Source organism: Megascapheus bottae, chromosome 6, assembly GCF_031878675.1.
Source record: "Megascapheus bottae isolate mThoBot1 chromosome 6, mThoBot2.hap1, whole genome shotgun sequence".
Taxonomy (NCBI): domain Eukaryota; kingdom Metazoa; phylum Chordata; class Mammalia; order Rodentia; family Geomyidae; genus Megascapheus; species Megascapheus bottae.
The window spans coordinates 79,287,012-79,299,016 of record NC_143514.1 but is presented as its reverse complement, the minus strand read 5'-3'; the positions used below and the strand labels follow the sequence as shown (position 1 = coordinate 79,299,016).

Genomic DNA, 12,005 nt, shown 5'->3' with positions numbered 1-12,005 from the left:
TGCGTATGCTAGGCAAGTACTCTATCAACCACTAGACCAAACTCCTGGCCCCATCAGACAAATGTTTTAATATCTATAGGTAACTCAAGAAACTAATCCCCCCAAACCCAAGGGAACTAAAGAGGGACATCTTAAAAAAAAAAAAAAAGATTAAAATGGCAAACAAAACAACCCTGAAAACATATGAGAAAATGCCCATCACTACTTCTAGCTTTTTTCAATGTGTGGTACCGAGGAATCGAACTTGGGCATTTGTGTATGCAAGGCAAGCATTCAACCACGAGGCCAAACTCTGGGCCCCCTTAATAAGGTTCAAAAATGTTTTTTAAGCCCACTGCCTCCTGTGAACAATGCTCTTTTGAGATGGGCACTGTGTGCATCCAGCAGACCCTCTTCCTGCCTCAGCCTGCTGGACACTGGGCACACAGGACTATATGCAGTCCCTTTCAAACACTGCCCTACTTCTCCCAGGATGATCTTCATGCTGGCATGGACCACCATGGCTATTTGTCTTTGGGTGTCATCCCCCAGTCTGAAGCAGCGGCGGGCGGGCTTCCCCAGGACAGAAGACACAGGGCGCACAGCAGCAGGCTCCCCACGTGCGGTGCTCACAGCTCACCGAGGATTTTATTTTGCACATACAACCACTAGGGATCTAGCCTGTGGCCATGCTGATAATCCACTGGACGCACACATGGCTCCAGTGTGGTGGCAAGCATGGTGACAATGATTGGTACCAATGACATGATTACAGAGCTTGGGATTGACCAGGGCTCCTGTGGTTGGGCCTGGTTTCTGCACAAGTTCTACAGAAGCAGTGGGGAGAGGGGGGCAAACTACCCGAAGGGCGTAGCAGCAGCAGGGCCCCACGCTGCAGGGATTACACAGCTGATGGAGAGCTCAGGTCGCCTGCCCGTGGCTTACTGGGCAAGAGGGTTTCTGAAGTTCCTGCCAGCAAACTTGGCCTTGCTGCCCAGCTCCTCCTCAATTCTTAGGTAAAAAGAAGAAAAACACATTAGTACAAAGCCTCCCCGGATTTGATGGGGTCCAGGATGTAGTCCACCACCCCCAGGAAGTGACAATCAGAGCTCCAGGGCTCTCCAGCTGCCCTGAGAATCTCCAACAAGAGGCCACAATGAAGGGGACTCCCTGTGCCCCCTACAGACTATTTGTCTACTGCCGGCAATAATAGGAATTGAACTCAGGGCTTTGTGCATGTTAGGCAAGCACAATTCCCGGCACTGCCCCTCCCCAGTGCAGCCCCAAAGTCCACCAGCACTGAAAGCATACTTACCTCAGGAGCTGGTTATACTTTGCCAGACGCTCAGATCGGCAAGGTGCGCCAGTCTTGATCTGGAGGGAGACAAAGGCCATGTTACTTGTGGACAATTATGACCGTGTGCTACTCATGGGACAGCTGCCACCTGACCGCCTCTGAGCCACTGGAAGGCTGAGGACGAAAGGCACTATCCAGTCTAGGTCTTACATGGATGGACCAGCGTGCCTCCACAGTTCTCACCTGGCCTGTGCAGAGACCCACCACCAGGTCAGCAATGAAGGTATCCTCCGTCTCTCCAGAGCGATGTGACACCATCACACCCCAGCCATTGGACTGGGCCAGCTTACACCTGAAACCAGAAAACATCCCGATGAGACAACCTTTGTCCTGAGCAGAGGTAGGGACAGTACCCATAGGGACTCCACGCTAGAACCTGCTCCTTCCGGTGGACAGAGCCTCCTTTGCCATCTTTTACCCCCCCACACCCTGCCCATGAAGGCTCCCGGCACACGGGTACTCACGCCTGCAGGGACTCTGTCACAGAGCCGATCTGGTTCACTTTGAGCAGCAGGCAGTTGCAGGACTGATCTTCCACGGCCTTGGCGATCCGCTTCGGGTTGGTCACGGTCAGATCGTCCCCAACAACCTGGATGCCTGCTGTGGCTGTGAAGTTCTTCCACGCTTGCCAGTCGTCCTGGTCAAAGGGGTCTTCAATGGATACCACTGCGGAGAGACACATGAGGGTGAGGCCTTGGCAGACGGAAGGAGGGTTGCCCACTGGCTCTGGGAAACCCTGTTTGTATCTGGCTCAGAGGGATTTTCTGCAAAGAGTCTACCCCACGTGGCTGCCTTTCCTGTGGTTTGAGGCTATTGCCATTGTTTCTAAGCACAGAGTAGTACACTCCACAACAGAGGCCTTACCCAAAAAACCAAATAAGACCAAGTCTTGTAGTCCTGGAGATTTGACTTAGACCTTAACTGAGCTTGCTAGTCAAGAGCTCTTCCAGCCCCTGCCAGCACTGGTTATTTCTGAAGCAAGGCTTCACTTTATGCCCAAGCCAAGCTTTGGCTGATATTCTCCAAGTTACCAGGGACGGTGACATGTGTGCGGCCACAGGTAGCCATTGAGAGACAGTGCATTTTCCACTGTGGGAGCCACTGGTGGCAGCTCACCTGGATAGTCTCTGATGAAGGACTTGTACAGGTCAGCCAGCTCATCAGGAGAGATGTATCTGCTGGCGTCATCGGGAGATTTGAAGTCCAGATCGTATTTCCCAGACCGGAAGAACTCAGAAGCAGCCACATCCATTCCAATGACAACCTTGTCAGTGTAGCCAGCCTTCCCGATCGCATTCTTGAGCAGCTCCAGGGCTGGAAAGAGACAGGGGCAGATAACAGTGGGTAAAGATGAGATTTCCTATGAATAGCTGGCAGGTGGGGGCATAAGAGAAAAGGTAAATTCTCTGGCTGCAGGCACTGGTTTTGTGGATACTAAGAGCTTTATCTTTTTCTTAGAATTTTAGGGTTGATCATGGTCAGATGCTACAGGTTTAGTGCCCAGCAATGGCTGTGATGGCCCAGACAGTTGAAGTAAGCAGAAGCAATCACGGATCTAGTAGCACCAGCTTAGAACCACAGGGACTCAGCCCCATCCACCTATCAGCTGACACACCACATACTTGGCCACTGAGATAATCAAAGCTACAAGAGATTAGGTTAAATCATGGATGGTTGTGGACAGCCACATCAGCAATCCTAACTACTCAGAGCGGGAGGATACAAATTTTTTTATTGTAATTAATAAAAGGGTTACATGGTATTTGCCATATAGAAGGTGCATTAATTCACATATATTGATACCCTTTCACATGTCTTGGTACCCTTAACCCCCCCACCCCACCCCCAGGATACAATTTCTTTTATTCAGGGGAAGGTTTCTCTACTTCTGACCTTTGAGGAGTTGATCAGAAATGGGAGTCCCATGGATTTTCTTGCTAGACTCATGCCTCAGTTTAAAAAAAATAAACCGGGGCAGGGTAGCTATTGCCTGTAGTTCTAGCCTTGAGAAAATCCAAGGACAGTGCTCAGGCCCTGAGCTCAAGCCCAGGACTGGCAAAAGAAAATCTCAAACCTACCCTTGCAAAGCCAGGGAATAAACCACCTCCACACCAGGCCACTGAGAAGTCAGGAAATCGTGTTTATGTAGAGATAGAGCCCTTATTATGTAGCCTAAGGCAGCTGAGGCCTGCAGTGCTCTCACCTTCCTTGTTCTCCAGGATGTTCGGGGCAAAGCCGCCCTCGTCACCCACATTGGTGGCATCTTTCCCGTACTTCTCCTTGATGACGTTCTTCAGGTTGTGGTAGACCTCCGCCCCGATGCGCATGGCCTCCCTGAAGCTCGAGGCCCCCACCGGAAGGATCATGAATTCCTGCATGGCCAGCTTGTTGCCGGCATGAGAGCCCCCGTTGATCACGTTGAAAGCCTGGGAGGCAAAGGAAAGAAGCACGTCATAGCCTGCCTGTGTACTGACTGGGGAGGACTGGGGGGGTGGCGCTGGTGAGGCTTGGGTGGTGGCTGTCTCCTGGGAGAACTGCATTTCTGCTACCACGAAGAAAAGGTCAGAAATCAGCTCCCACTGAGCAAGTACTGTTGCTGCTCATCACACGTGAAATCAAGGGAGGTGCAGTGGTCAAGGAGCACTCTGCAGGCACAGGCTTTCCACTGTTCTTACCCATGAGCTGAAGGCATGGAGAGGCTTTGGTCTTGACCACCTCACCACCTCCTTGTTCATTCAGTCAAGTCACAAAAAGCCACTCACCGGGACTGGCAGGATGACCTCAGCATTGCCTGCCAAGTCAGCGATGTGGCGGTAGAGTGGCACCCCCTTCTCCACAGCACCAGCTTTGCACACAGCAAGGGACACCCCCAGGATGGCGTTGGCACCAAACTTAGCTAGAATGGAAGAAGGTGGACGTCAGTTGGAAGGCTTCCTAATGTCTTCCCAGCATCACCCACCACACCACTCACATTTGTTCTCAGTGCCATCCATCTCGATCATCAGGTTGTCGATCTTCTCCTGTTCCACGACGTTCAGTTTCTGCATGGGGGAGGGGAGAGGGGAGGGTGAGGCCCCTTGCAGGACTCAGCACCACCGTCACGGAATCAGAACTTGGGAACTGTGCAGGCAAAGTCAAAACTGTACTGTTTGTTTTATGCTCCAAAAGGAGACTGGGTGAGTTGAGCGGCAGGGGGTGTGCTGAGCATGCACCAAGCCCTGGGTGTGATCCCCAGCACTCACCCCACACACAAAATAATGGGCAACAAGAGAAACAACACTGCCAGTGCCTCTCTTTCAAGTGATCAGGTCAACAATGGAGACCAGTCTACCCCAGGAGTTCAAGGTCATTTCCCACACTGGGCAGGCTCCACAAGTGTAACAGCTCTCACTGTTCACTCCAGGACCTGGGCCTGCATGGGCCCAGTCAGGGCGGGCATCTCTTGCAGAGTCCAAAACAGTTTGGTTAGTGGCTTAAAAATGGATATTAGTAAGAGGAGCTAATAAGGTTGGTACCCAGAATTTTTTTGGTGTTTTCATTTTTTTTCTGCCAGTCCTGGGCGTGAGCTCAGGCCCTGAGCACTGTCCTTGGACTTTCTCTAGGTAGAGCTCAAGGCTAGTGGTGCTTGAGCCACAGCCCCGCTTCTAGCTTTTTTCCCCACTATGTATGTGGTACCCAGGAATTGAACCCGTGTCTTCATGCATGCTAGGTAAGCACTCTATCACTAGGCCAAACTCCCAGTCCTCAAAATAATCTTTAAAAGAAACAGTATTATTTTAAAAGCCTCCCAATTCAATCATAAAAATGCCAAAGGAAAATGATTTACAACCTGATGCCATGTTAACAACCTGGCATCTGCCACTGTTTTGACATGGCATCATTGAGAAAATGAAGCAGCTGTCTCGCAAGGGAGCTTGGCTTCCTGCAGTAGTCATGCCAATAAGTGCATCGGGGACAAAGAACTAGGTGGGTGGAGTGCCAGGAGAAGAACCATTGGGTGCAGGCAGGCATTGAGGAACTACCTCTGGGGATTAGTTGAGCAGGGACCAATTAGAAGATACCACAAAGGCCAGGCCCAAATAAACAAGATGGGGATTTGTCAAAGCCCCTCCCACAGCAAATGCCAGGCCAGAAGGATCAGATGTGGTAGCACTGTAGCTGGACAGCTGGGGGCTTGAGAACTTGGAAGGAAGGGCCCCAGGAAAGATGTAGTCTCGGAACAAATTCTTCTACAGCAGCAGCTCCACTCTTCTGTTTTGGCATATTAAACTCAATTAGGTTTTTGATCCAGCCACAGGTGGCTCAGACCTTTAATCCTAGCTACTCAGGGGCTGAGACCTGAAGACCGTGAGGACTGGAAACTAGAAGGGGACCTGTGCTTCAAATGCTAGAGCATTAGCTTCAGGAAAAAAAGAAAGAAAGCCTTAGAACTTGCGTGCCCATAAATTGAGGAAGGGATATAGGGGATGGAACTTGGGGCTCTGAACATGCTAAGCACACAGCCTACTGTTGAGCTATAGCTATACCCACAGCCACTCAAACAAGGTTTCACATAGTGATATATCCACTGTGAGAAATATTAAAACATAAAACTTTCCAAAGTTCATGAAATTAGTCATCACAGTCCATACTTCAACACTCCAAATAGCTGCTTTTAAAACTTGGATTATAATTTCCCAAACACAATAGTTTCAGACGAACAATTCTAGGTGTACAGAAGTGGATAGAAGCAAGAGCCAGATTAGACTGGGCTCTGGCATGCGCTGCTCTCATGCACAGCAGGGAATGCATTCTGCTTATGTGGCTCTCAGAATAAGCTCTTCTGTGGATGGGAAAGACGCTGGGAATACCAATACACATTAATTTTCGGGGGAGGGGGGGAGTGGCCTACCTTGCTAACCAGGGCAGGTGCAATAGTATTATTGATGTGCTCAACAGCCTTTGAAACACCTAGAAGAACAATCAAATCAAATTACAGATGATGGAATATACAGGCGTGAGCAGCATTGTTAGAACAAAGAGGCAGGTCCAGAGTCCCTCCAAACCCCTCTAGGGGTCCTATTTAGCTCCTTCTTCCATTGCTTCCCCTCTACAATGGGACTTTATGGCCTAGTCTGAGGGCTCTTACCTAGAACAGGGTTAGAGCCACACAGGGCAACCAGCTCAGGTAAGAGGTTAGTGTCAAGACCATGCACTGAGCACACCAACCTCACCCTACAGAATGCAGCGTTTACCTGTGTGCACAATGCTGGTGCCAGGAACTCGTTAACATACTTAACGGGCCTGGAGACTCCTGTCCAGTAGAGATGGACAGAGAAGGAAAGAAAGAAAAGGAGACTGAGAAAAGAACAGGCTTCACGGACCCCGAGGACAGAGGGTGGAAAGAAAAGTTACTGCAGGGATCCCTACAAAGGCTGGTTTGAGGGGCCAGAGCTGTCTGAATGCAGACACCCACAACCTCTACAAGTGGGGACAGCACTCATGGCCTTTCTCAGCTCTTGCACAACCCTTGCCTGGCGCCCCTCCCCTGTAGACTTTCCCCAGGGCTGCCCATGCCTACTCAGGAACAGGATGTGCATGCACTGTGCATGTGATCATCACTGTAGTAGGACTTTTGGCCTCCCAGGAGAGAAGCAATGCTGAGGGAAGGACGGTGCCCCTGGGAAAAGGCCAGCCCTATATCCTCTGTGGGAACCTGGCAGAAAGGAGAAGCATGCACAGCTGCCAGGGGAAAAGGAGGGCCTACCCCTAACCCAGCCTCGCTTCTGAAATCTAGTCAACAGGTTCACAGCCTCGGCTGGACCTTCCTTCCACACCTCATTACCCTGGAGCACAGACACTTGACTGCATAATTATTACAGAGCCTTTGCTCACCTGTAGGCTCCCTGAACCAATGCTGGAGGAGCAGTTCCGATTAGAAATAAACTGCAGGCTGGGCAGTGACTTATGTCCATAATCCTAGCTACTCAGGAGGCTGAGATTTAAGGATCAAGGTTCCAAGCCAGCCTGGGCACAAAAGGACCTGGGACTATTATCCCTAATTAGCCTCTAAAAAATGGGAAGTGGGACTTGGCTCAAGGGTAAGGAGGTCCAGAATGAACAAATTACCAAAAGGCCAGAAGTAGAGCTGAGGCTCAAGTGTCAGAGGACCAGCCTTGAGTAAAAAAACTAAAAGACAGAGCCCTAGGTTCAAGTCTAGTACCAGCACAAATACAGAAGAGGGAGAAAGGGAGTCAAGAGAGGGAATCAAGGATGGACCGATACTGAGTTCCCAGGCTTAGAAGCCCTGGAATCAACTGCTAGCATAGCATTCACTGATTTTATGAGGGAAACTCTGACATAAAACATGATCATTAGGGTGCTATGGTCTGGGAAAGCGTGGATAGGGTGAACAACCATTCTTCAAGGTAGGCAGTAGGTTTCAAACCTTACCCTTTCCCAAGTAGCGAGTCTTATCATTGTCTCGGAGCTCCAGGGCCTCATAGATACCAGTAGAGGCACCACTGGGCACAGCAGCCCGGAAGAGACCTGTAGCAGAGGGGAAACATCATGAGCAAAGTGCAGCTCCCCCCCATGGCATGTGGGTGGCAACACCAGCCAAATCATATCCATCCTTCCTCCTCCTACCCTCTCAGTTTAGTCATTCTGCAGTGCAGACTCCATTACAAGGCAAGTGACTTCTTGGGTTTAAAGAAAAATTATATGCTGGGTACTGGGGCTCATGCCTAAAATCCTGCATGCTCAAGAGGTCGAAATATGGGGATCATGGTTCAAAGCCAGCCCAGGCAGGAAAGTCTGTATGCCTTATGTCTAACTAACCACTTAAAAACCAGAAGTGGTGCTGTGGCTCAGAGTGCTAGAGTGCTGGCCTAGAGTAGAAGAGCTCAGGGACAGAGCCCAGGTCCAGAACCAGAAGGGAAAAAAAAAAAAACACCACCTAAGGTCACCTCTCCTAGGTGATTTTCAGCACTGGGTGATACTGCCTGGCAAAACTAGTGCAGCCATGCAGGAGAGTGAAGGTGCTCTGGTTTAGTGGAAATGAAAAAAAAAAAAAAAAAAAACGGAAACTATGGGGCCGGGAGTTTGGCCTAGTGGTTAAAGTGCTTGCCTAGCATGCATGAAGACCCGGGTTCGATTCCTTGGTACCACATACATAGAAAAAAGCCAGAAGTGGTGCTGAGGCTCAAGGGGTAGAGCTCTAGCCTTGAGAAAGTCCAAGGACAGTGCTCAGACCCTGAGCTCAAGCCCAGGACTGGCAAAAAAAAAAAAAGGAAACTAGAAATTAGTTGGCTCAAGAGAAATCTCCACCTTAAGTTTCCATTTAGAGTAGTTAAGTTCTATTTTGGGGATTTTCTACCCTAAAGCAAAGTACAGAACAGAATAGACAGCAAAAAATAAAATAAAATGAATGACGGCAAACACTCCAGTGCTGCAAACACAAGAACAGCTACTGTACCACCTGGCACAGTGGCAGCCAGAGAAGACTCAGCACTCACGCATGGCGAGGAGCACAACATGGTTTCTTATGAGCGAAATCGAAATCAAGACTTGAGGATTCTGCCTTGGGGGGAGAGGTATGGGAGGGGCAGACAGGAAGGGAGGGGCTAGGCTAAGCTCCAGTGCCAGGCCTGTGACTCAAGTCAGTGACTCAGCTCTGACCAGCAGATCCAGGATGATCCACTCTGTTCAGGGTCCTTTTCAACAGTACCTATGTTCATCTCTCTTGGTAATAAGAGCACTGCAGAAGCTCAGGAGTTGCTTTTTCTTCCCTCGGCCTCCTGAGCAGCTAGAGTTTCAGAGGCAAGCCACTCACTGGCACCTATCTAATGTAAAAGCTTTGAGAATCCCACCATGTTAACATTTTTACATGGGGGAACTCTTCTCTGTGGAAGACAAGGATAGAGAATGGCCTGGCCTCTGGACTGTCAGAAAGTACAATGTAAAAATGATATCCTAGAGCCTCTCCTTCAAAAGAATGGACACAAGATGAAAAATGTGTCTTAATCACACCAGCCCACCCCCTTAATCTTTCCTTATCAAGAACCAAGGACATTCTATCCTAGCTTATCATAGCTTGGTTGTAAGCAAGCTAAGTAGCCAAGAACTACTGATGAGCCCTTTTAAGAACAAAGTCTAAAGAGTTGCCTTACTTCCTTGCCTAACTGGGAAACCAATCATTGTTTTAACTATGATGTAGAGGCAAGCTGAGCACTGTCTCTGCTCCTCCCTCTAGGTGTCACAGCCCATGAATATGTGCAGACCCATGTAAAGAAGCTTGGGAAAGTGAATAGGACTCACCTTTGGAGGTGTAGAGATCAACCTCCACAGTGGGATTCCCACGAGAGTCAAAGATCTCTCTGGCGTGGATCTTCGTAATAGACATGGTGAATTTCTGCGAGGAAAAAGTTTATATTTTCCTTGAATCATAATCCATCACTTGCATACTCATTCAACAGATCACTTTTGGAGGGATATGCTGTATCTATATAAAGGCTGCTTAGTTGAAAGGAAGTCTGCTGGGGCCTGGAGCGTAGCCTAGTGGCAAAGTGCTGACCTAGTTGGATTCCTTGGCACCACATACCCAGAAAAATCTGAAGTGGTGCTGTGGCTGAAGTGGCAAAGCACTAGGCTTGAGCAAGAAGTGTTCAAGGACAGTGCACAGGCCAAGTTCAAGCCCCAGGACTGGCCAAAAAAAAAAAAAAAAAAAAGAAGGGAATAAACTGGAACCAGCTATGGAAGGCCTTCAGCCCAGTCTTTTCAGATTGGTTCTATAAAGAAATATACAGGGCTGAAAAAAAGTACCCTGGAGAAATAAACACAACTGCAAGCTTATGGGTTGCTAATATGCAGAAAAGCTCTGAAACAGGTTATTGTCAACAGCTAACAAAGGAAGCTGGCATGGGAATCCAGAGACTATAATAGAGTGGAAGGAATGGTCACAACTATCTAACCTGAGTCCAAAACAAAGGGGGGGGCCAGACAAGGGAGAAATCTGGCTTATAGGGCAACTGTGATTCAAGTTTGGGATTTAATTCACCAGATTAAGCCTAAGGTAGGAGTAGTAAATATCTGGATGGGTAAATACTTGATAATCAGAAGTTTTGAGTTTGGAGGCCAGGATTGGTCAGTGCTACCGCCATTTTCTAAGCCTCTCATTCATTGCATGAGGCACAGCATGGTGGCGCACTCTCTAAATTCCGGCTTCAGAACCCAGAGTTTGAGACCAGCCTGTATTTGAGCAAGATAGACTAGTACCATAAGGAATCATCTAACTGGAACTCTGCGGTTCATTCTCTTAATTTCAAAATTCAAATCCCAGTCCAAAGCTAGTCTGGGCAAACAAATCTAACTCTTTTTCCTTTTTTTTTTTTGGGCGGGGGGGGGGGGGGGGGGGGGGTCATGGGGCTTGAACTCGGCCTGGGCACCTTCCCTGAGCTCTTCAGCTCCAAGCTACAGCCTTAGCTTGAGCTAAGCCTCCCTTCCCGTTTTCCAGAGGTTAAGTTTTCTAGGGATTAATTGGACATAGTCTCAGGTTCTTTTGTGACCGGGCTGGCTTTAAACCTTGATCCTCAGATCGCAGCCTTCTGAGTAGTTAGGATTACAGGCGTGGGCCTCCACGCCCGGCACAAATCTAAGTCTTATCTCCAACTAACCAGCAAAACCTCAGTACCCGCAAACACCCGCCCCCCGCAAAAAGATGCGGAGCCCACTTGTTTCATTGTCGTTAGTCAAGAACGTTTCATAGTTTTTAACCTACCGTATTCTAAAAGATACATTGATTTAACCGTATTCCTCGGTTTTGGAAAATTCCATACCTGAGAAACACTTTACCGTGGGCCACACTACCTAAGAGGGAAGGAGGAAAGAGCAGGAAGCTTTCTCAAGCACATCACACGTCGGATTGGAGGCTGCGGGTGGCTGTCCAGGAAGCCCGCAGCGGCTCTTGCCTAACTCGGGCGCGGCCTCCTGAGGGCTTCCCAGTTATCCAACGGCTCGGGGGCACTCTCCTCAGGCATGAGCACCACTGGTCATTGCTTATCCGGATCAGCCACGGCCCGGACACCCTGACGCCGGCCGCCACGTGGGGGGACGGCAACCCGCTGGGCATCTTTCCTCTGGGCCCCTTCCTCCATTTTGGAAGGGCCTGGTTTTACCGACCGCGATCTGTCTCCCCAAGGCCTTCCGTTCCCCACAGCCTCCAGCGCCCGCGCCTCGAACCCGCAGTCCCTGACCTTGAGAGCCCAGCGTTTCGGCTCCAGAGGTCTGTAATCACATGTTGATCTGCATCTTTTCGTCCAAGGAATCCAACGCCCCACGAGTGCGCCTGCCACCCCGCCCCGCGCCCTGCAGATGGGCCCCGCCCGCGGAGGGCGCTCGCGGGGCCCGGACCCACCCCGGGCAGATCGAGGTGGGCCAGGCCCGCACGTGCCCTCGGGACCCCCTCGCCGAACCCGCGCCTTTCCCGAGCGGGAAAGTCCCCACGCACTCACGCAGCAGCCCCTCCCGGAGACCATACCTGGTGTGTGGATTCTGTTGACCTGAAAAGAAAAGCGGGTGCGGAGGGGTTGCGGCCGACACAGGCAGGAGCTGCAGCAGCAAGCTGTGAACGCCACAAGTCCTCGAGCCGCTCTGTGCGCTTCCTCGCCCGAACTTCCTGCCTAGTTCAGGA

At 50.1% G+C, this 12,005-nt stretch overlaps 1 protein-coding gene across 1 annotated transcript; it reads right to left on the bottom strand.

The window, feature by feature from the left end:
* Positions 1-592: 592 nt before the first annotated feature.
* Positions 593-11,980, bottom strand: Eno1 (enolase 1). Its single transcript, XM_090335896.1, has 12 exons — positions 11,853-11,980; positions 9,635-9,728; positions 7,769-7,864; positions 6,228-6,286; positions 4,308-4,377; positions 4,099-4,232; positions 3,540-3,762; positions 2,453-2,650; positions 1,801-2,002; positions 1,520-1,628; positions 1,295-1,353; positions 593-990 (listed from the first exon to the last, which is right to left on the bottom strand). Exons 2-12 carry the CDS (start codon positions 9,717-9,719, stop codon positions 921-923), a joined length of 1,305 nt encoding a protein of 434 aa, XP_090192022.1. The 5' UTR covers positions 9,720-9,728; positions 11,853-11,980; the 3' UTR covers positions 593-920.
* Positions 11,981-12,005: the final 25 nt, after the last annotated feature.